The following is a 26,354-nucleotide window of genomic DNA, read 5'->3' as shown; positions in this document are numbered from 1 at the left end:
AATTTCACGTTGTGTGAAGTTGATGGCATTTTCTATCGAATGAGTTACATGTTTCGGTCGCAGAAGACTACGTTGATCATAGTGCAGGACTATCCATCAGCAATTTCAAACTTTTACAACGAATTTCGTTATTATTCAAAATGATTATCCGATTGTTGTTGAGTTGTTAAGAGATGAAATTGGATTTAAAAAATAAATAATCACAAAAATCCGCTAGGAGACAGCGTACCATATCTTGGCTAATATAGTTGGAGCAATGATTCTGAGTAGCCTCTTGGTCTTGGTGTACACTGTGCATCTTGTGTAAAAGATTTAGTTGCACTTCAAGCATCACTGAAGTTACTCAAAAACATTCGCTCCCCAGAAAAATTTTACAAAGGAAACTTCGAAAGTGTATGCAAATAGAATCTTTTTAGTCTATATTAAAGCAACACTTGGCTACTCAAATTACGAGCAGCAAATTGTCTTCACACCGATTGCATTAAGATTACACGTTTTTGCTTCTTAAAGTTCTCCCCAGTCATTTTTTTTATGCTTAAATCCTTAATCTCAAATGAGTACCAAATAAACAATTAAAAAACATAATAAAAATAAATTGCCGCCGACATCTAAGTGAATTATATGTACCCAACGTGTATAATGCTCTCAGAAACACGAACGAAAAAAAGCTGAAATTTTCTGAGATTCACTAAAAATAACACACACAATTTTAGATAAAAGATTTTCACTGTTTACATTCGTAATGGTTGTTATAAACAACAACAAGACGAAGAGGCGAAGAAAAAAACACCGAAGAATATTAACCAAAAAAGTGGAAGAAAGGAAAGAGTTTTTTTTTCGAGCTGCTTTCGTTTAAAATTAGTCTTCGAATCACGATGTCTCTTCATACGATTACTGGTGTAACTATACCATAATATTGAATGTAGTGTGAACTGTTCGACTGTGAAGCGTAACATTATCTCATTTTGGATAGAAGAAAATGATCGTAATTACTGCATGCGGTGCACAATCAATCATTAAGTTAAAATGCTGAATCACTGAGATATGTTTCTGTGCATATCGGTGCACAGTCCACATATGTTCAACTTAATTTTTATAATTTTTTTTTCGTTTTTATTTTGATATAAAAGTCGGTATAATAGCAGCATTTTACGTGCAATAGAGGTGGGTTTATATGGTTTGTCAGATGCTCATTCGAAAAATTAATTGTTTGACTATTAAGAGGGAATTAAAAATGTAAAGGTAGTGCAACAATGCTTGATCGCTTATAATCCTCTTACACGACGGCCATTCATTCACTGTAACTTATTTCGGATTGATGAGTGTAACATACACCAGTCTTTGCATATGAATGGCATGCATATTAAACGTATAAGTCAGGCCATTTGTCAAAGTAAAATTTATGTAAATTGTCTCGTAAAGCTACACGGGAATTCATTTCAGGCAGCTTGTGTCAGTTCCAGTGGGAGTGCGTTGCAGAATTTTGATCATTTTGGTACATAATTTGTCAGGATCTACAGTACAAAATGATTGTTCTAACTAAAAACCACACTGTTGATAGCTTAGATCTTTAAGAAGCTTAAAATATCGCCTAGTTTTCGATATGATTGTAGATTACGACCTTGTTTCGAATATTGTTTTTTGTCAAGTGTGAACACATTTCAAGGGTAGCGTTGAGTAAAATCTTTTACCTCATTTGTTTAAACATTATGAAGACCACACTAACCGTATGTCAATTCACCGTTGCCGTCAATAAAACAGATGATTCCGTTTCAGAAAGGTTAGGGAACGGAAATTTACAAAGTGCACACGCACACGCGAAAAATTATGAATTTTACACTTCCTCTCTTATGCCACACAAAAATGTGGATATTTTTTGAAAATTTATGAAGCACATGCTCTCATCTGAAATTGCCTCTTCCCTAATGTGCATACGTGGTCTGTGAATTAACCCTTAACTGTGGAAGGCTATTCCTATTTTTGATAACTTTTTAAAGAATTTTTTGTAACTTTAGGAACTCTTAGCCATTTAAGAACTTTAAGAATTTGTAAGTATTTTTAAGAACTCTTTTGAGAATTTTTGGGAACTTTTAAGAACCTTTCGGAACTTTAAGAACTTTAAGAAGTTAGTTTAAAGTAGAGGCCCTAGGGCAAAATCGTCGATTTATGAATGTCCACATATATCAAACGTTTTGTGAAGGACTACCGTCACTCCAAATCCTTTAAGAGTGATATCGCCAAAACTTGAACCAATTTGAAAACAATGGTTCGGCGATCCAGGCAAGCTATAGCTCGTTTGAATCGTCTTTCAATTCTAAGAAATAGGGATCTTTTAGTTTTTCTGTTAGTTTCCCATTTTCGGACTGAACACGTGGAAAGTCATAGCATGTCAAGGGGTGGTGAAAACAGTTTTTTTGTGATAGCTCAAGATAGACTTGTTTCTAAAAGTAGAAAATTTGTAGGAATATAGGCCTTTGGCAGACCTTCATAAAGAGTATAATCATCGGTATGGGCCGCCACCCGTTCTAGACTTATGACTCAAAATATGGTCAATGTTTGGTCAGTGCTACTGGCTTGCAACAGAATTTATCCGCGGAACTGACTATAGGGTGTTGTAGCTGGACTTACCCTCTTTCATTCCACGTATAAAAAACCCCAGATAAATTCTGTTGCAAGCCATAAAGTTAGTTGAAGTAAAATGTCGCTCCAGGAGATCCATATTTTTCAGTGTTTTCAACTTGTTTTTGGTCTTCAAACAGGCTGGAGCGATGGGAATCAAATAAACTAAATCAAAATTACATGTTCAGCTCGAAATTGTCTTGAACCGAGCGATCATTGGTCTTGAAAATGTTGCTTTCCTCCTTCTTCGTAGAAGGTGGAAAACCTCATTTCTTTTACTTCACAAAATTAACAGAAACTCAATTGCTTGCTACGAATATAGGTTTATTGTAAAGCAGAGATGCGCAGCGTTCGTTTACAGTCAATAAATGGTCACTCAAGATGTAATTTGTGCTTCACAAGAGGTCACACAATATAGAAATGTGTGTAAAATAACGTTTTTTATATGTAAACGAACGCTGCGCATCTCTGCTTTACAATAAACCTATATTCGTAGCAAGCAATTGAGTTTCTGTTCATTTTGTGAAGTAAAAGAAATGAGGTTTTCCACCTTCTACGAAGAAGGAGGAAAGCAACATTTTCAAGACCAATGATCGCGCGGTTCAGGACAATTTCGAGCTGAACATGTAATTTTGATTTAGTTTATTTCATTCCCATCGCTCCAGCCTGTTTGAAGACCAAAAACAAGTTGAAAACACTGAAAAATATGGGTCTCCTGGAGCGACATTTTACTTCAACTAACTTTATGGCTTGCAACAGAATTTATCTGGGGTTTTTTATACGTGGAATGAAAGAGGGTAAGTCCAGCTACAACACCCTATAGTCAGTTCCGCGGATAAATTCTGTTGCAAGCCAGTAGCACTGACCAAACATTGACCATATTTTGAGTCATAAGTCTAGAACGGGTGGCGGCCCATACCGATGATTATACTCTTTATGAAGGTCTGCCAAAGGCCTATATTCCTACAAATTTTCAACTTTTAGAAACATGTCTATCTTGAGCTATCACAAAAAAACTGTTTTCACCACCCCTTGACATGCTATGACTTTTCAAGAGTTCACTCCGAAACTGGGAAACTAACAGAAAAACTAAAAGATCCCTATTTCTTAGAATTGAAAGACGATTCTAACGAGCTATAGCTTGCCTGGATCGCCTAACCATTGTATTTATTTTCACCAAAATTGGTTCAAGTTTTGGCGATATCACTCTTAAAATGTATTTCGAAGGATGTTCATCAATGTAATAAATTACATCAAATTATGCGAACAGTTACGAATTACGTGAATAATGAAAAATTAAACAAAAATCATGACACAGGCCATTTGTAAGCTCAATAAATAAAGTTCCTGTGTGGTTGAACCTATCCTACGACTACGTATAACCTGCATGAGTCATCATAAAACCAGAGAAGATTATGTTGTTAATTCGAATCCAAAAATTATTTGGGCCAATGACTATCAAAATTCATGATGCACGTTTATCCCCCCAAATATATACCAAATATATATCCCACACATAAGTCAATATACATTTTACCGAGGCAATAATGAAAAAGCGGATGTTGAATTTCTATTTCAAAACAACATCCTATTTCTATATGTAAATATATATCGGCACGGCATAACATACTGATGATGTACATAACATGTAACTATAAACGAAGAAGTAGTCTTAATGGCAATTTGCAATGAAAGAAATTATTTACAGAAATTTTACACTGTCGAACGAGATGGTATATGCTTACATTACATATATACATACCAAAACCGTTCGGTTCTATATATTTAAATCAAAAACATATTTTATTATTCGATGATGTTGCAGATCAATAAAATGCAATAAATTCTGCACATTATGTCAACATAAAATGACACGATTAATGGTCTTGCATGTTATCTTGTTCATCTGGTTATACAAAGACAATACTCTTTTGAAATAGATTTATGTTTTTGCCATTACAGCGAACGTCTGTACGATGGATAGTATTCACATAGTCTAGTTGTTGTGGTATGTATACAGATTATCATCCAAGAATTCCAATTGGAAATTGAGAACTGAAATTTGATTCATGGTTGTGAGTGAATATCCTTTGGGAGATAAGTTGTTTCAAGGAATGAGATTTAAAAATCAAGGGAACGTTTGGATCTGAAATAAAATGTCACAGGACCTTTTACGGACAACTATACCATCTTTTACGGACAACTATACCATCTGTTATCGACAACGACGGCTAAAATAAATGATGATCACGGGCGAATTAGTTCTTATTTACTTGTCAATAGATCCTAAGACGAATGAAGTAAAAGATTCTCTGCAACCGATCGAATTAGTTCTTATTTACTTGTCAAAATATGATAAGTTAAATGAAGTAAAAGATTTTCTGCATCCGATTTTCTGTAACACATTTGAGTGTGGAAATGTAAGATTTTTCCGCACTGAAATTTTATATTACACTGCTTTTTCATTTGCACACTGATTTTTCATTTCCGCACTGTTGTTGTCAGTTTACTTGAAAAGTAGTTATAATTCAAAATATTCTTCGAAGAAGAAGTCATTCAATCTTCACTGGATTTGCACTCCAGACCTCGGGTTTATCAACTAGCGAACGTGGCATTATATTAATAATGATTTTTATTGAGTGATTTCTGTATAAAATTTCGAATTGTTTTTCGTCTATTGTGGCACTCGGTTTGCAGATAGCATCGTGTTTTGAAATGTTGATTTTTTCAACATCAGTCCAAATTTTCCTTATGAGCGGAGCCAGATACACCAGATACACAATATACTATTCTACGATACTCTCAGCGACGAGAGAAATTAGCGATGAGCCCGTTTTAATAAGGTCTTCTATATAACAAATGGTATGTTTAAACAAAAGAAGTAAAAGATTTTGTTTCCATCGATTGATGATGCGTAGATCAAATGAAGTAACAGATTCAAAAATGATCTGACTGCTCCATGTGCAAAGGTAATAAACACAGATTCTGACAATTTCAGACCTTCACTCAATATACACTGAGAAAATGAGATGAAAGACTCGCCAGACTAGACGACCGAAGAACGAAATATGTATAAATGTTTCAACTCCTTAAAATCGTTTCGAATTTATTGCAGATGTTATATTTGTGACATCTGCAGCACAGAATATTCCATACCTCCGTACACCCATTTATTTTTCCGTATAATATTAACCAATTTTAAGAAACGACAACGATACGCGATAAAAAAGTGCAGACCTCCATTGAGGTGGTGAAACGGAAATCTTAATAAATCATTTCAAATTTCCACTTACCTTAGTGAGTGCTGCACTCATGCCGGCTTGGCAAGAACCTTGTCTGTGATATCCCCAGAAACCTTGAATGAAAAAGGAGAAAAAAAATTTATTGAAATTTCAAGCACTCTCAGAACCAACAAATGAAAATTCATTTTTTTTTAAACTACAATCAGTACAACCCAGTACCGGCTTTTGATTATATTTGTTTGTAATTTTAATCAAATTAACGCTATTAACTCGACCATCAAAATGTTGACCTTCTTGTCACAATAATAAGAAATAAATAAAAAAAATTATCACAAATCTCCCCCTCAAATGAAATATTTGTTCGAAAATATTATTTACCATAAATCTTTCAGCTACAAAAGTGTATTAAGTAGTTTGAAGTCACTTCATCAAATAGTTATTCGGACAGAAAATGAGATTAGAATTTATTATATCCAATTTAAATGCATTATACGGAATCGAGTGAGTTATCAGATGAATTAATTTTTTTTAAGTTTTCCATTCATTCTTTTTCTCGTTTTTTTTTTTTTTTTTGTTGTTGAACGTACTACTGGGGCGTTCGGACAAAATAACCCCGGACGAAATAAATCCGGACATAATGTCCCCTGGACAAAATAACCCCGGACAAAATAACCCGGACAAAATAACTCCGGACAGAATAACTCCCAAATAAAAAAAACGATATAGTTACTCGAATATTTTCAATACACTCAATATATTCGAATATTCATGAGTACATGGTCGATATGTTCGAATATAGTCGAGTACATAGTGGATGTATTCGAATATATTCGAGTATCTTGTCGAATATATTTGATATATGCGAATATAGTCGATATATTCGAATATAATCGATCATGTTTGCTATATGCGAATATAGGCGATACATACATACTAGTATGTAGTCGATATATTCGAATATAGTCTAGTTCTTAGTCGATATATTCGAATATAGTGGAGTGGAGTACTTAGTTGACATATTCGAATATAGTCGTTTATATTTGATATATGCGAATATAGTCGGTATATTCGAATGTAATCGGGTATATAGTCGATATGTTCGATGATAGTCTAGTACGTAGTCGATATATTCGAATATAGTCTAGTTCTTAGTCGATATATTTGAATATAGTGGAGTGGAGTACTTAGTTGATATATTCGAACATAGTCGTTTATATTTGATATATGCGAATATAGTCGGTATATTCGAATGTAATCGGGTATATAGTCGATATGTTCGATGATAGTCTAGTATGTAGTCGATATATTCGAATATAGTCTAGTTCTTAGTCGATATATTTGAATATAGTGGAGTGGAGTACTTAGTTGATATATTCGAATATAGTCGTTTATATTTGATATATGCGAATATAGTCGGTATATTCGAATGAAATCGAGTATATAGTCGATATGTTCGATGATAGTCTAGTATGTAGTCGATATATTCGAGTATAGTCTAGTTCTTAGTCGACATATTCGACGATAGTCTAGTATATAGTCAACATATTCGAATATAGTCGAGTACATAGTTGTAGTCCATATATTCGATGATAGTAGACATATTCGAGTATAGAGTCAATATATTCAAATTAATAGTCGATATATTAGAATGTACTTGAGTATATAGTCGATATGTTCGAATATACTCAAGTATATAATTGATATAATTTAATAGATTATATGCTGCGCCGCAGGCCGTGGAAAATAAAAAAAAAATAAAAAAGCGGGGTCGAGGGGCGGCAGCCCCCGCAGAGGGGGGTGAAGGGGGGAGTATCCCCCCTTCAATGTCGTCATCATTTAGTCCAGGGGTTATTTTGTCCTGACCTGATCGGGGTTATTTTGACCGGGGTTATTTTGTCCGGGTTATTTTGTCCGGAGTTATTTTGTCCGGGGTTAATAAGTCCTAGAGCCCTTCAAGATTTTGTTAATTCAACGAATAAATTTGCTCCGATTTTAAATTACGAACATTTGATTGAATTACGAAGTTGAGTCAGTGCTACAGTATTGCTTTAGTATCTATCAATGACCAGGGCCGAACTGGCTGGAAAAGCCCTTTTTACAAACAGTAAAAAGTTCTTCATTGAAACAAAAATCAAAAAGCCCTTCGTGTGTCGCTCGAATGCCGTTTTGACATCCAGGTTCTGGAAATAGCTATCACCCCTAAAAGTTAAATATCTTGATATGCACTCTTTGACGTTCCTGTCGATGGCCCCGAAAAACTGTGTTTAGGGATGACTGGGTAAATGAGGGACAACTAGGTGAAGAGACGAGTGAATTATACTTCCGGGGTTTATTATTCGACTTTAGTTGAACGAACAATTTCTAGTCAAAAATCTAACAGTTTTTAGTCTTCTAATATAATCCATGGTCATCGATCCTTAAAGGATGTATAGTATACTGTAACATTGTATACTTTTGAAGCCAACAGTACTTCTTGAATCTGATCAAATTTACCAAAATCCCATCATGGTTAATTGCGTGCTCCATAAAGCGAATTAGGCTTTGCCAAGGACAAACCACCTGTAATACCTTATTTTGCAACTCTTCCTCAACCGCTCACTCGTAACTCCAACACAACCCTGTCTAACTTCTACGTAATTCTGGTTGCTCCCTTAATCCTCCTCCTCCTTTTGGATAATTTGCCTCTCGGAGTCTTGGAAACATGCATATCAGATGATTCACGAAGTACGTCTTAAAATCATAACAAAAAGAACCTACAAGGCACTGCATGATTCTACAAGTGTGAATGATTAAAGATGCTAATCGTCACGTTTCTTACAATAAGTCACAGTATTAATACTGATCGATTAATGCTATCGAATCTAATTTTTCCATAAAAATCAATTCCATTCAAATTCGTTTAAGCTACAGGCCCCTATCCATTATAAATATCCAAATCCCATTCAAATGCGTTGTCATCGTTGTAAGCACAATCAATTCAAAACCGCTCAGTTTAATACATGCAATTCACCCACTGAAATGGTAATTCGAAACGAACGTATTGATTGAAATAAACCGTACAGGCAGCGACCTATACAAATCTCTAAAAGCCCATAAACAAATGGCTTCAATATCTTATTCAAATTGCAGTTAAGCATCACTTTGTGTCATCTTTAACAACATAAAAAACAGTCTTTTCCACAGATTGAAACACATGTTTCTGAATATGGACAAAAGATGGGAAAAGAGGAAAAGAAAAAAAAAAACATCAACGAAACGTTCAATGATGCGCATAAATAAAACATAAAAATAAAAATGTTGTAAAATTCAAATTTTTCTCTCGTGCACATTTTTGTACGAATTGCATTCGAAAAAGTCGCACAGCCATAGAAACCCTTAGGTCGATACACAGGAAAACGATTGCATCGATACGATACCTAATGTCTCCCCGGCTGTCTTCATTCCGCATGGACATGATGATATTTTCCGAAAAATAAAATTTACAAACAATACACCAATAAATTAAGATGCAAGTTTTACTATGCTCGTTCACATATGGTCAGAGTTAAAAACATAAAATGAATGAAAGGAAAGAAAATATATTTTTACTCGTTTTTATCACCAGCATGCGTCCATAATGCGTGAGTTCTTTTATATTGTGTGTATAGTTATATATCGATATGCAGACCTAAAAATGGCATTGCATCGCCAGTTTTAATTTTTTATTTTTGTCTCTTCGTTTTTTTTTTATTATCTGAATGCAATATTTTTCGTGATGAAAAGCCCATAATATTCGTTTAGGTATTATTATGCTGATGCGCTTGTGGCTATTTTAAAATGCGCATAATAAAATGTTACATTAATAGTTCCCAAATACAAAAAAAATGAATTTTTTATAATCCAATTCGTTGAAGATGAATGCAAACGAAAAATTATGATATTTGGTTACCGACCAGTACAAGACGTTTATATACGAAACATTTTATAATGTGTGTTCTACATGTGTTTTCGATATAATAACGTTTCCGAAAAGATGCTGGGCCTCTATTGTTTTGGAAATGTTTTTTTTTTATGTCGCGGTGGGTTACCAGATATCAAATGGATTAATTCGAGCACGATGCACGAGTCATAAGTACTTATATTCAGATTCTGAATTTTGTTGGAGAATTAGCACGGTTCGACATTATATAAGTCCACTTCGTCTCTAATTTTGGTGAGACAATTTTAAACCCTTTATTTGTAAAATAGTTATTTTTGATACAAGTCCATAATTACATTTTACCGCATTTTGTATTGTCATTTCGCCAATTTCACATTTTTTGGCTAAAACAACCCCATTCCTTTCTTTGTAAATATTTGTCAAATGTGCATTGCGAAAATCCTTTTTTTTCTCAGCTCAGTGAAAGTAAATCTTTCGTTGGTTTTATTGTGAAGAACGTTGTATACAACTCGGGGAGACACATCTAGTGCCTAGAAAAGCATTTATCACTCGTTGCCATTACTAACTACTTGTCCAATCAAATGCGGACTTTACTGTGAGAGTTGACAATTTGCCTACCATTTTAACCTTCACGGCGTAGATCGTTATTCTAAGCAAAAAGTTGATCTACGGTATGTCCCCAAAATGGACAGATTTTTTAATAAAAATAATTTTGTCAGAATACTATCACCGCATTTTGTCATCCGCTCAAAACTTGACTAAAGCCGTGTGTGGCTGCGATACGAAAGAATTCGTTTGAACTGTCCTGTCCTTGAACTATATGTCTTGAAACAGTGTAAAATCGAAGATCAGGCGTCTCGTATGATTTTTAAAGGCGTCTGTAAATTTCGAGGTTTAGACTAATTTAGACTCATTTTGGAGGCATACGGTAAAACAATTTTTTGCTTACCGTCGTGCTTTGCGTCGATGAAAACAAAGCTTTGTCTAGATGCTATACCATAATTCAGTGGAAAAATTATTTACTTTTTTCCCGGTCTCTTCTTTAAAATAAATAGAGCAGGGACAAAAATAAACATTTTGTTCCCTGAGCTGTCAATTCAATTTGATTTGTCTAAATTAGTTTTTCATGTTACAGCAAGTGCAAATGTATTGACATATTAAATCTATAAATCTGTTAGTTCCTTCGTTCAAAAAGTCACCTATTGTTTGAAACAAAATCTTCTACTTCATTCATTTTAACATACTTTTCTCTCTACATATAAGACCACATTACGAGGGGATCATTGCTTATTTTTGTCATTGCTGTCGATAACAGATAATAATCCGTTTTAACCCAATTCTTTTCTCTGAAGATTCTTGGTAAATTGTATTCATTCAACCGGGAGTCATTCATTAAGGTTTGCCTGGTATATGGTCCTAATTGTAAGTGTTCCTCTTAAACACTGTAACGAAAATGCAAAAAAAGAAAAACGGTAAGTAACCGCTCACGCTTCCTCTAATTACTGTACACCATCCTTGAATCGTAAAACTTTCCAACAAGGATCATTAACGATTTCCTGCAGTTTATATGACATATGCCCAAAATAATCAAGAAAAAATTCTCTAAGGAAATGACGGCCACATTTCAAAAATTATGCTGATGCATTAGACGCCAGACCATATAAAACGGAAGCGAACATAATTAAAACGTGTCACTCTTATGATTGTGCGTTGTCATATTTCTATTTAAATCAAAATTCATCGCTGCCGTTTGACAATGTAAACTGAGCGACCGATTGTTAACTTCCCGACCTAAATTAGCAATAAAATCGTAAAAGAAACAACTTAACTACACGATTCGTATAATACGACTGTATGTGTGCGTGAACCGTTAAACTGACTATTTTATATGAAATCATATTTAAGTTGCCATTTAATATCAATATATTTTGTCTCTACCACTACACACCATACAATCAGAAGGCAGAATTTACATTGAATCACCATATGGCCACCTTCAAGTCTCAATCTTGAATTAACTTTATTATTCGGAAAAAAAATGTTGTGTGTGGGTTATTTTTGGTATCGTAACCACTATAAATGTATTGTGCATAAATTAATAATTTAAATAGACCGATTATTGGCATTAGATCATTCAGTGCTTCAGTACCACGATGACGAAACTATTTTCTGTTCAATTTTAAACTCTGTCTCTTGTGTGGATGGATAATATACTCACTTGTTCTACACGGAGAATATTGAGTAACATCTTGGAAATTGTTCTTCACCAAAAAGCATGTTCCAACTGGTTCCACTCTTTCGACTTTTCTTGGGTTCATCGTGTGGAAAACGTATCGTGGAGCACAAGCCTGAAAATTGAAAAAAGAAAAATTGGGACTTTAGTTGAAGCATCGTGCAAGGTTGAAAACATTGAACAAATTCACTAAAATGTCGACTGAAACCAGAGACTATTTTTGGGAAAACATTTCCGCACATTTTCCTACATTTTATCCAAATTATCCCAAAAGGACTTTATGAGAAAATTAAGGAAAATGTGGGAAAACTCAGGAAAATATGGGTAAAAAAATCCCAAAAAGAGTCGATGACTGACCACTGAACATACGGTTAAGTGGTACGAAGATAAAAATTACTAAATTGGGCATCACATTGGGTCAATTGAGGTCACAACATACACTGTATTGGAAACAATATTATTCACTGGTGTGGCGATATTAATGCATATTGTAAGACCATACTGTCAAATTACATCTATAAAGCTGACAAAGTGTATGAATTATATATAGTTAACCATACGGATGTGGGTATCAACGATGTCATTTACGATTATTTTTCAAGATGCGTTACTCTATAATAATCTCCGATAATAAATTCACTTTTGACCTGATGTGTTTGTAAAATATTCCAGTTTTGTTTGTCAGCTAGTCAATCGAAGTGTTTAAAATGCATTTTCATTTTGATGATTTAAGAGAAAATTTCAAGCACAATTTGAATTGATTATTTTTTGATTAATTTCGAATTATTGTGGGTTTGCGTTGAGAGATTCCCAGTCCGAATGAAGGAATTTTTGAGGATGGATAATAAGCTTTCAATGATTTGTTTATCTCAATTCATAAGGATTTACGATGATCGGTGCAAGTTTCTTAACCTGTCACATACGGCTATTCATCTGTTATCGATAACGACGACGACGACGACGTTGCTTTATATGGTTTAAAAAAATGAAGTACAAGATTTGAAGTCATCCGATTAAAAATACTTTGATCGATGGAAGTAATAGACTGGTCATATGCTTGCCGCATGTAACAGGTTAAAGGTCAGAAATCTTGCAAGTGTTCTCCAAACGATTTTAGTGTTTTCTCTTGCAAATCGACATAAAATCGGTCCCCAATTTTTCGATTACCCCTTGTTTAGTACCGAAACATGATAAATGTTCTACAAAAAAATCCAAAATTTTCTCCTAGCATTGCTAAACTGCTGCGTATGACTTCTGACCCATGAAAAGGTGATGACGATATAGATAAAGAAATTTCATGCTGAATAATAAAATTCGCATTTTATAGATGCGTGCGCATGATGTTCGTTGGAAGCAGTATAAAAAAAAATTCTCAAATTAAAAGAGACCAAAACTCACAAGTCAACCTTAGAATTTAAATTTTTACTTGGAAATATCAGAATTGTTTTGTTTGTTTTAAATTGGTTTCGTTGGATAAGTCTAACCTGACGCAAAAAGTTTGTACATGTGTCAGTCATGTGTTTTTCGATGACATGGCCTCCGAACCGAATGGCGAATTGATGTTTGCCAAATTCGACTCAAAATATGATTCTAAGTAAAAAATTGTTCCATGTTGAGGCATACAGCCTCACACACAGTTTAAGCACACAGTTTATTTAAAAAAAAATTGCTCACAAAGTATGACTCTACGATCCGTTCAGCGATCAATATTTAAGTTTTTTTGAGTTGCCCTGTAGCAAGGGCTACATAATTATCGACATTTTTTATAAAAAATATTTCTCTTTTAAAATCAAGTTTAATCCAACAATATGGGTCTGCTAAAACTTCTATCCCCCATTGTTATACAAATTTTTAGACCCGTACGAAGTACTGGGGTCTTATAGGTTTACGCATACGTTTGTAACACGTCGAATTGGACTCCCTGAGTAAGGGGAAACCTATTGTGGTTGTCTAGAGATGCCAAATCCGCGAAAAAAAAAATGTCCATCTGTCTGTCCGTCCGTCCGTCTGTCTGTCTGCACGATAACTTGAGTAAAACGCATCCGATTTTGAAAATTCTTTTTTTCCCCGTTTGGTAATGTCAAAAGACAGGCTAAGTTCGAAGATGAGTGATTTTGGATCGACCCCTCCTGAGCTGGGGCCCAATAAGTGCTTTACGGTTTTTCGAAGATATCTCCGGACATATAAACGCTATACTCGTAAATGATACATCGAATGAAAGATATTTACAATACCGATCGACAAAAAAAAAGTTTATGGAAATCGGATGACCGACTTGTGAGTTAGACCCCTTGGTGTGAAACAGGCACAGGGCGGCAAGCAGTTTTTGAACATATTTCGTTCGTTTTAGCTTTATTAGATAGGTATTGACCGTACCAATCAGGGAAAAAAAAGTTTATGAAATTATGTTCTCCGGAGCGTGAGCTAGGTCTCTTGGAGTGAGCTCTTATCTGGCTACTCGGAAGTACAGTGAACGTGGTGTATTTTGACAATATCTCGAGTAAATTTTGACCGAATTTCATGAATTTTTTTTTGTTTGAAAGGTATTAACGAATGTAAAGCGTCGGTACTATTTCCGGTCTCCTAACAAAATGGCTGCCGGCGGCCATATTGGATTTTAGTAAAACAATATAAAGTGGGAAAAATGATGCTTAGAGAGTTTCTGTTAACATGGAAATAATGTGTTAAGTGTGAGGGGTTTCAGGGATTCCATATATGGACATCTATATATACCTATATACAGCTATATTGAGCTATATACAGGCATATAGAGCTATATAATAGCATATTCCTCTGTGAAATGTTTATTTACAGTGAAATATAGGTAAATATAGCGGTATATAGCTGTTTAAATAGGAATTTATGAAATTTGATTTCGTACGGGGCTGTCTATATTGCCTCCGGCAATTTAATTGTATATGATAACAAGGCAAAGAGTGGATAATGTAAGTGATTTAAAAGGAAGAATAGTTTTTCAGCAGAGAAGAAAATGAAGTAAGAGAAATGAAGAGTTTCACATTAAAGGCTTTTGATACGAATAGGTGTTTCGTACGGGTCGGCGTTAGCTATGTTTTATGTCGATATTCCAGTGAGTTTCGGAGTGCTCAAGTTTTAGCCCTCAAAATTGTTTAGTTGGTGGTCTCAAACACAATCAGACAATAGTACCATCTAAGAACTCAACAGCTATACTCAATTTCGTGACCTAAACAAAAAGATGTTTAAAACGTGTTGTATTTTTACCCAACAAACCAACCGAACACACAACACATCAACTCTCAATAAATTCTTCGCGGTGTTGTTCCTATTTTTGTTTCTGGCAAATCATAGCAAAAATTTTCCGCACCTTAAATCGATTCAATTGAATGAGTATCAACTTATTGTTTAATAAATATCAAGAACTAATAAAGATTTCAGTCGATAACATCAAAGTTTATGAAACACAAAGTGGATGCGCAGTTGACTCTGCCAACAATCAATTACCCAACGTAGACATTTTATTTTATGTGAACATGTTTTACCGCCTGTTCGACGAACCAATTTGCTTATTACTTTTTCTCGTTATGATGAGTGAACAACTGAATTGAGGTTTATGTTTTTATCGCGACCTTTTCAACGGAAAACTTACAGTATCGTGAAGGTAGATACTAAAAATCGTTGTACATTGATGCAAGGGAAATACATTTTTTTTGTATTGAGGTGTGCCTTTTAGTATGATGAATGATGAAAATCCTATATCAATGTCAAGGTCAAAATGCTTTGTTTTATCGAAACGATTGGCTTAGGTCAATATTTTATTTAACAAGAAATTTTTATTGTTTCCCTTTTTTTTCGGTCAACAAATTTCTTATTCGGACTACATCTTCTCCTATAAAATATTCTACGCATTCGAAAAATACAAAACCGTTTTAAATTTTGTCACACGGTCAAAATAGCTACTACAAAATGAAACAATAAAATTTAAAAACAAAACGAAGACGAAGAAAAAAAAAACCTTTAATCGCATGCCATGGCGGCGACCATCAATTTGTCAAAAAGATTGAATTATAAGATATCTTTTCAGTATGTTTCCAGCCAAAGAAACCACTATAAAATACATTCCAATTCGAAATGCACATACTCGACGAATTATGCAGTTTTACAAACAAAAGCAATTTTTTTGTACTTTTTTCCCTCCCGTTTTTTTATTTTTTATTTGTTTATATACGCGATTGACCTCTGCTGTTATCGAGAACCAGTGACGGAATGAAATATTTGGCGTTTATAAAGAATGAAGAGTTCAAAATAGTATGGAATAGATCGGATTAAATGAGAGTGTTTCAAACATGTTCTCGAATAGCTATTTTTCGCTGCAAAAGGTTGCGATTTCCTATCAGGGACATTTTTTGAAAAAATAATTTTCCGTTTTCTTCCACATTTTCTTGACTTATCCCATATAGCAAAGGGCAATCAAATTTCAGTCTAAGTTTACTTCAACTGATTCACTCATACAAACAAAACTGACTATACGGATTTAACTGTCTACGCATGTGTGTGTTTGTAAATTGAAAAATATGGGAAAGTATTTTCCCAAAAATAGTCCCTGCATTCTATTGTTGTCGCTGTACGGAAAAGATGAACGGAAATTCGATTCGAAGTTGAAACAGTAGACTCAAAGTCAAAAGTGCGTGGTCCAAATTCCATATGGATAATATTACGAAGCTTTGAATGACCGGTGGCTATACCTCTTTCGAAACTTATCTTTCAGAATCGATGTTCAATATGTTGAGTTTGAGGATATTGGTAGAAAAGAAAAGCAAAGATTCAGTATCATCATCATCATCTTATTTTAAAAAGGGACTAGTCTTTTTTTGAGCCGAGCTAAAGGTGACTGCATTGAACGAGATATATATTAACCAACCTTTTGCAGGACGCTGTTATTGAATACAATGAGGAAAATAAACGACGAGCTCTGTATAGTGTGCTCTTCAAAACGAATGTTGAAGATAGTGAAGTAAAAGATTCTCTATCAAATTCTCAAAATAAATACTTAGATGTTGAATTTTTGATTAGCTTATACACTGAGGAAGTTTAAGCCTATAAATTAAGAAGATCAACCTAATCCCAACCCAGTAATAAGATGAATTTATGAATAAGTAGATTCTCTCAGTTTCATTGTTCTGTTCAAAACCTACATCGTCTACGTCCTTGTCAATATGTTTATAACATACATAAATTTCAAGAAAATCGCAATATTGTTCCTTAAATGGTGAATTGCATTAATTTTTCAACATGAAGTTGAGAAGGCAAGCAAAAGAAAGAAAAAAAATCACCAATCGGTTAAGACATTATCTTCTCTGCATACAAAGGACATGTCGAAAGAAATATGTTTTTGAGTTTTACAAACGAAAAATTGAACAGCTCTGCACATGGCATACATGTTTTGCCTATCCGCATGCATCGGAATATAAGAGGCTCATACATAAAACATTAATGGACCCGACTATATTTTTGTGTTATGTTTTCGAGAGTAAGTATAGTGAAAATAGTTTCCATCGAAGTACAAAAACATGTTCTGCACATTCCCTCCATAAATTTGTATACGACCTTTACCGCTGAGTTTGCAAACGATTGAATTATGTTATATTATCTTCTGGGTTGAGAGGTCAATTTAGCCAGTCCAATGTAGCTAAATTACCTTTTCGAAATTGAAATGAACAGAAAACGGCGAACCGCTCGTATCTTTACAGTACGTTTAAATATTTCCGTTACGTCAACAAGCTTTTAATTAAAAGTAAATCGTTAACAACAAAAGCGCAAACGACCATCAAAGACAGGGTTAAACGAACAGTAGAGAACAAATTGGAAATTAGCTCTTCATGTAAATTAAATATTACAGCGCCTTGTGTACCACATTGACCTCCTCTCTCAGATTTCTTCAATTTCTTTACAATTTATCACAACTAATCGTGGTAGATAACAAATGACTAGCCGTTTCTATAAGATTAATGTAATTTAGTATTTCTTGTTTTAAAGCTGACTAAATATGTGAGTAGACTGCATCGATAACATATGTAAAAAATATAAATAGACCTCGTCATCCCACAAAAAATATGAAATGACAACAAATCTATTGCTTGTTGTCATTTCATTCTCATTTCATTCTCTTTGTAAAAATGTGTTGAAATGAGTTTGAAATGCATTCTGAATGCCTACTTTATGAAATCAGTTCAGAATGCATTTCGAATGTATTCATTTGTATCAAGTTCTATTACTTGGTTAGCATTCTAAAGCTTTAATTGTTCCACATGTTGTCAGCAAAAGAAGCGTAAAGAGGAGAGTCGTTTCACTCACACTTACGTGTGGAATTGAATAAACGTAAAGAAGAGCGTTATTTCTATGTTGTGGAATACGTGTGGAACAAATAAAACCGAAGAAAGAAACGAGACCTTACAAAAATTAAAATTTATAGCAATCATGAAATATCCACGTTTCATCTGTTATCGACAGCGACAGACGAATATAAGCGATTAGCTTTGGCTCACACGTTCTTATATAGCAAAGTTTAAGTTAAAACTCATGAAGTAAAAGAAATGGCATTTGTTGAAAATATTTACATCAAGCGAAGTAATAGATTCGGTAGTCACAGCAGTTTGGTAGTCCACAATCGGCTATTCATCTGTTATCGACAACGACGAGAAAAATAATGGCATACTCTGGGTAATATGATCATTTAAATAGAAAAATGCATGTTAAGAAAATTGAAGTACAAGATTTGAAATCAACAGATTAAAATTACTTTGATCAATGGAAGTAATAGACCAGATAGTAATACTGATCATATGCAGAATATTCTTTGGGTACATATTAGTAAGATATTTTGATTCAATTTTTTCTAAAGGTCTTAGGTCAGAGAGTAAGTTATCGTTGCTGTTGCATGTAAAAATAAATGCTGTTGTGCGTTGTTAAAGTATAATTTGGAACTAAAAAAATTTGTCGCAACATAGAATTTGCCACTATTTCCTGTTTGACTGAACCTACGTTCTAAAAACCCAGGTTCTGACCTCTCTTAGTTGATCCCGAACCTAGAAAATAGAAGAGTGTACTGGAAATTTACCTGCCTTCGTGGGTGTCTTATCCTGTTCTTAGAGAACCTGTGATCATATTTTTACATTTTGTTTTGTTGTGATGTGTCATAAAGTCATCATTTGAATTATATCTTATAGCAGTAATCCTTGAAACGCCTTTAGGCAAGGAATTATTAAGAAATAAATACTTCCCGACGTCATCAATAGCGAAAGAACATCTCTGGTGTTTTATATGTACAATCAGTAAATGAATATCTTGTGTAGAATAACAACAGGTGTTTATCCACCATGTGGTTGTATGAGTAGTTTTTTTTACGCATTAACAATAATAGTAAGAATGTGAACAAATCTAAAGAGCTCTCATGTGACTGTGCACCAGCTGGTGTATCGACAGCTGTTGCTAATTCTGCACACGAAATTCATTTACTGATTGTCGAAAAGACTTTTCTCCATAATTTCTTTTTCTGCAAATATCTTACGCAATTCAGAATTATCTACACATTCCCATTACAATACATCAACGGTTTTGATGTTTTATTTATTAGTATATACAACCAACCGAAGTAGCTGTTTAAATTTTATGTAAAGTATCCAATTTCATTCGATCACCAACTATACCCAACACACCCATCTCCTCGAAATGATCGTAATCTTGATGATAATTATAAGAGATTTATTAATTTGTTTCATTGCAATCACATCTCACACAGGTGTAAACTCGTTTATTTTCGAATTGAATATAAAACGAAACGGTACTGTTGCATCAACCAGTTCGTCATCACCAACATACAAAAATATCGTTGATATAAATGTACGCTATTATGTATCGTTTGCGCGTTTTTGGGTAGATTCTTAGAAATGTTGTTTTTACACGACTGTGGTTGTTGTATGGGATGAAAGAAGAGATTCTTGAAATTATTTATACCTTAAGCCTAAGTAATACTACAGTTCTTGTTGGTGCATCTTTGATCAATTCTTTTTTTTTTCATTTTGTTACACTGTATTAAAATCTCGTCGTGTCCAAAAATGGACTTACTGGATGGGTCTCTATTTGGACGAACCGGAACATTACACACACAGGCATTTCTTTCCACATCGACTCAATCAAGGTCGTTGATTCTCTCCGACTGGCAATGAATAAATCGTGTCTACACATCATTCGAACAGATAACATTTTTCGCACAAATCATAAAGAAATCATAAAATGATGAAGCACAAAATTTCGGAATAAAATCAAAACGAAAGCATTCGAAACATCTAACCCTAACAAGTTATTATAAACGAACGCATTTTTACTTTTCGTTTGGTTTTATGTACACCGCAAACCAGCCGAGACCATCATCATCACCCATGTTGTGCCCTACAACATAAGCTACAAAAATATTATTATGGTTGCGTGTTTCGCGTTCGTTCGCAAACGATATCATAAAAGTTAATTGAATGATTGCCGTTTTTATTTGCCTTTTGTATAATATATTGATGGGTTATACAAATGTGATGCTTATGGTTTCAGTGGTCAATTGATTTAACCTTGTTTGTTGTTGATGTTTGTAATTTTAAACGAAATGCTATCTGTTATGAAAATATCCTGGGCGTTGAAAGGTTTATTCATAATTTATTTTAAGCCAATGTTAAGCCCGGCAATCATTTCTCTCCACATTAAACGGGATCCATTCACATATTATATTCGATTGAAATCGATCGTTAAATCTTATTTATACCCGCTGTAGTCAACAACCAACCCATCTTAAAAATGTATATGCGAATCCATTATATAACTTTAACACAAAACTAGGTCGCAGCTCTGATAATGTGTCAATAAAGGCAAAAAAAAAACGATAATTGAAATGGAATTCCAATTTTAGAACACTAAACGCGGAACACTAACTTTAATCGAGAACTAACTAGGTTAAGTTGTGATCGTTCAGATACCGTGTACCAAAAATACGACTGCTAATTTCTATTAGAAATTGCTTGAGCCAGCAGTTGATTGGGTACATAAAAAAAATAAAATGAGCAAAACTCTGGTGAATGTTTTAGTGTCTATATTTCGTACGTGTTTGGAAAGTACTAGCCTGTTGCAGACGGAAAGCATAGGACCAGTCTTATTATCCGGTCTATTACTTCCATCTATCAAAGTATTTTCAATCGGATGATTTCAAATCTTGTACTTCAATTGTTTTAAGATACATTTTACTATATAACGAACCATATTACCCATAACTTGTCATTATTTTTGTCGTCGTTATCGATAACAGTTGAATAGCCGTATGTACTCGTTTGTACGTGTAAACAAACAAACTTGCAGAAGCCAGACAGGACAGCCACGCCAGATTTAGTAACCGCGAGCATGTAGCACTTTAACCGTTACATTCATAATTTGTTATCGACAATAACGGTCTGTTGTAAATTGAAGTGTATGTGTAACTAGTGAAGTAATAGATCTGGTACTAAAGACTTGTCAATAAAATTATGAAATTTTTGAATTTTTTGTCGCGCACGTATGACGACCAGTTTACTAGGATAAAAACCAAAAAAACCATTCAATATCAAGACTGTCAAATTTGTGGATCTAGAAATTATGTAGAATCTGTTGAAAAGGAAAAAGTGATACTTCAGTAATTTTGTTAAGTGTACACTCTAAACAAAGAAGTAAGAGATTTATTGACAATTGTGTGATATACACTGTTCTTGAGTGAAATGTTTAAAAAAAAACTTTGATTCACATCTTACAGTTGACGCCAGCAAAATTCAGACATGAATTTGCTTCAGCTGTTTCTCAGCTGCTTTATACAAACAAAATTTGCTTATACAAGTGGTAGTGGTAAAACCGTATAACGACATACAAGCTTTTTTTGTATGAGTGGACCAGCTGAATAACAGCTGAAGCAAATTCATGTCTAAATTTCACTGGCGTCAACTGTAAATCTTTTCTTTTATGCTCGTTTAATCCCCACCGAACGTTATCTTCGACTTTCTTTTGGTAACTCTAATGTTCTAACTCAAGCATACGATTGTTGTGTACGAAGTTTTATATATATTTCTGTTTCGACACAAACAAGATGATCTGCCAAGAAATTTCTTTCAATGAATTTTACTACTGCCAACCAATGCGTTTGTTTAAACCGACCTCGACCTCGTTATCTTGAAAAAAGTTGAAAAAAATCCTTTGATAAGAAAACTTGTTTTCCCGCTAATTTTCCCATAAAGGTCTCGGGATCGACCATCAACCCCCATAAATATGAGCACATAACTGTACGCATCAAAATAAGTGAATTGAATGCATAAATTCTTTGAGTTTCTCGAATAAAACGAAAACCGTGATGATAATGAAAACAATCGCATTATTCTTTATATTCATTATCGTTGAATGCAATTTGTTTCGTTTTGAAATTTATGCGATGCACACAGTCAGACAATAAAAATGATACGATCTTCTATACCGGAGACATTACGGGTTTGAATTGAAGCCAGTCAGTGCGCGACTGACCGTCGAGATATTTAATTTCTTTTGATAGACTGCGTTTGTATACAATTCACCTGTTTCGGAATTTTAATTCAGTTGGCGAGTAGTGATTTTGCTCACACATGATAATGAAGTGGTCTTGTTGGATTGGTTATGAATTCTCGTAATGAAAGAATTTTTAAATGAGCAGACGACATCAATTTAAGTTTGATGAAACGATAGGGGCTGATTAACTTGTCGTGTTCGTGGCCTAATTAGTGATTTTCTTGGATTGCAATGAGCATTGCTCTGACTATAGTCAAGCCGCACTTGAGTGATATATAAACTTAACCTTTGATTACGACCTATTTTTTCGAAATAAAAATTCTTAAACGTTTTATCACACGAATCTACTGTTTGCTTGTTTGGTTAGCTGAAACGGAAAAACTGATACTTTGCATTTGCTACAAAAATTTACACATTCAGAATGCGTTTTCAATCATACAAAAAATCCAATCAGCCCACACAGCAAAAAAACTGAAAAAAATTCAAATTGTTCCCACACAACGCTGATGTGTTTAATTAGGTAAACTTAAGCTGCTAAGTGGCGTGCATATTGGAAAAATGATGAAATTTAATTCTTTTAGCATCGAAACCACAAAGTACAATTTTTAATTAAAAACGAAAATTACATGTTTGCTCATGCCGTATACCTATTACACATCGAACAGTATGTCTCCTGTGTATACATCATACACAGAGAAAAAGCGGGAGTCACTGTGGAATTAGTTTGGTTTCAGACTTTTTGTGGACACTGTAGAAACTTTTGTTTGTAGGAATATTTGTGGTAAAAGGTAAAAGAGTGAGGGATGAGATGACGAAAAATTACGAATTGGCTCCCCAGTGTTCGTAAAACTGCATCAAATCTACAAAATGTGACATACAAAAACCTTCTCCCTCTAAAAAGCTACTTCTGCCTACCTTCAATTCTGACACTAAGCGAAGCAATTGTTGCCGAACAAAAAGTCAATCCCTAAACAAATTCCAATCAAACCTCGTATTCCCCTCTGTGTAACGCCCGAGTCTATACCATGGTAATATAATCAGAAAAATATAATCAATGAGACTGCAATCACTCTATTCTTTTATAGCAGCTCCTCAATCAACGTATCATGCGGTAGGTATATAATGTTAGACATTGTAACGTTGTAAACAAAAGCATTGCATTAAAATGACCCAATTCGTATTAAATGTCATTTAAGAAATCATTTTCCTCGACATTAAAAAAGTGTAGAAGAAATTTATCGCTTGAGACCGCATCAAGACTATATGCCTCGGCTATAATGACTATACACATAAAAACAACACACAATATGCAATATTATAGACTGGGGGAAACGAAAATTTTTATGGGTTTGTTTGCATTTCGTTTCGTTTAAACATGTTTGAACAACACGGATTCGGTAATTCGATAAATGGTTTTGTACATTTAAGCCGTATCAATAACACAAAAAAATAATGCGGTTACCCTCCAGCAAACATTGCCAGATTTAACCATGAAAACGGTTAATTTTACTTACCACTATAGGTCCGCCGATGCCAGCACTGGATACAGTCGCACCAAACCATTGACCTGATTTCGTATCAATCTGTTCGCCCTTATCGTTGTACTGATTACCTTTATTGGAATGAAAGAAGAAGAAAATTTTTAAAATTGCCTAAAAAAGTCCGATGTCTTCAGACTTAGTGGTGTACTACAAGATAAAGAATTAAACCATAAAAAAGATAACAGTGAGGATGTGAGAACTGATGGAGTAAGCACACGCACGATTTTTTAATTAACCTGATTAGCCGGTGATTGGCCAGTGATTAATCAAAGTGCTTACCCCCTCGGTGAGAACTACACTAAAAAGCGTGGTTTGCTAGGTCACTATGTGTAAAAGTCAAATCCGATTGGAGATTCGTTGAAAAAATTCACTTTGACTATTGATACAATTTTAATGCAACCGAAATAGAGCCGATAAAGTTTATTGGCACTATCAAACTTACACCTTCGCGAGCTTTTCGCGATAGAAAATAGAATTTTCCATAGCACTTACTCACTTACTTACTCACATTAATGAAATAGGTTCCAATCATCTGGCCGACCGAAACGTGATAGCTATTCATCACATCAGACGTCATTAAAATATCGAAGCCGTTTCCGATCGATTCTTTTTTTTTGAAAAATCTTTACTACATAACACTACTAGTTGGTGATATAGTTTTAAAAAAAAAAGTAGAATTGACGTGACGTGACTTGTGTGCTACATTAAATTTTAAAATGAAAATGCACATTATGCTAGAGGTCTTACTTCTGCTCCGAAAATTGTGTCACATGAATAGGAACATTGAAATTTAGACTTTCAGCTGTTTTTCAGCTGATCCACTCATACAAACAAAACTGATCACACATCTTTATACGATCGTACGATTACCATGCGCGAAAGTGTAACTATTTCACATTTATCAACAACCCACAGGTGAGTTCATTTTGGAGATGTGACAATATTTTCTAAAGTAGTTTGAACCTCAACTAACAATAAGTGTGAAAATTTAAGTGAATGATTTTCTCTACAAATCATTGACAATTGATTTACTAATCCTTATAAATATATAGTACCAACCATTCAATTGAATAATGCATGGATTTAGTCCTAGATTTGATAGAGATTATTTAACTTAAAATTCTGTTCAAGTTGTTCACTATAAAAAATGAATGAATGAAGACAATGAACATGATCATGATTATGGTATTTTTAGCTGGGAAAACTGTGATGTATTTCAACTACTGGTTTTTTACTTCAGATATTTTGGATTTTCGTGAGTCGTCCAAGAAAAATACTTGTATCCGAAAATCGTACCAAAGTATGAACAAACCTCGACATAATTTTCAAAGATTTTTTTTTTTTCAAAGTTATAATCGAGATTATAACGATCATATTCAGATTTTGACCGCCTATTGTTATTTGCGATACTAGTCTTTATGTAGGAATGTCGATTTCGGACGAGCCCCCATGTAGGAATGATTAGATAAATGGAAACTCAAATCGTTCCCGGTTTCGATAAAAATAATTTATTCAGATTTCAGTTTTGCTTCTTATCACTTCAACGTATCATTGTTACTCGATACAATGCAATTGTTAATCGTCTGACCGAAATAATTCCCACATTTGCTACTCGCTTAACGGTGATTAGTTCAGGTTACTAAAGTCTTTGCTTCAGCGTAATTTCTAGTAGCACCGTAGCTAGTATCTTAAGCTGGGCGTTCTGAAATCGTTTTTCAATAGCAAAATGTAAAATATTACTGGCTTCAAGGGTTGCACCCTAAGGTGTATTAGAGTTCCCTAGCCAGGTCATCGCTTATTCCGTAGATAGATTGATTAGAGTTTTGGAAGGTCAAAAATTAAGCTGTTGTTATCAATACAAACATCCTGCTCTTCCATGATCATGATCGAATGGACCAGAAAGATCACAGTCCCATTCATAATAAAAACACATCTCAATAACTTATGAACTCAAACCATCTACTACAAATGAGTCGGATAAACAATATAAGCGCGGAACGATGTTCACACGTTAACTAAAATCCACAATTTTGTTAAATTTAAAACCGGTTTCTTCATTGATCACACATTTATGATCTATTCCGGTGTGTATCGCATTATATATCGGTTCTTCTTCTCGCAACTTATCTCCATGCAACCTTGAAATTCGATTCTAATTTTCTTTTGAATGATAATTGAAATTTCATTCATTTTTATCGATTTGATCATGGATGAAGTGCATCATT

At 34.2% G+C, this 26,354-nt stretch overlaps 1 protein-coding gene across 5 annotated transcripts in view; it reads right to left on the bottom strand.

Annotated features, from left to right (window-relative positions):
• The window catches only part of LOC119076567 (integrin alpha-PS2), a 56,909-nt gene that overhangs the window by 12,996 nt on the left and 17,559 nt on the right, over window positions 1-26,354 (bottom strand). For all 5 annotated transcript variants that reach the window (XM_037183357.1, XM_037183358.1, XM_037183355.1 and 2 more), the window contains exons 4-6: window positions 24,103-24,200; window positions 11,999-12,128; window positions 5,913-5,974 (exon numbers count right to left, since the gene is read on the bottom strand). In XM_037183357.1, coding sequence (XP_037039252.1) covers window positions 5,913-5,974; window positions 11,999-12,128; window positions 24,103-24,200 — 290 coding nt within the window. The remainder of the gene's footprint in view (window positions 1-5,912; window positions 5,975-11,998; window positions 12,129-24,102; window positions 24,201-26,354) is intronic.

Source organism: Bradysia coprophila, unplaced genomic scaffold (assembly GCF_014529535.1).
Source record: "Bradysia coprophila strain Holo2 unplaced genomic scaffold, BU_Bcop_v1 contig_232, whole genome shotgun sequence".
NCBI classification, from domain to species: Eukaryota; Metazoa; Arthropoda; class Insecta; order Diptera; family Sciaridae; genus Bradysia; species Bradysia coprophila.
This window is presented reverse-complemented; position numbering and strand designations above follow the sequence as displayed.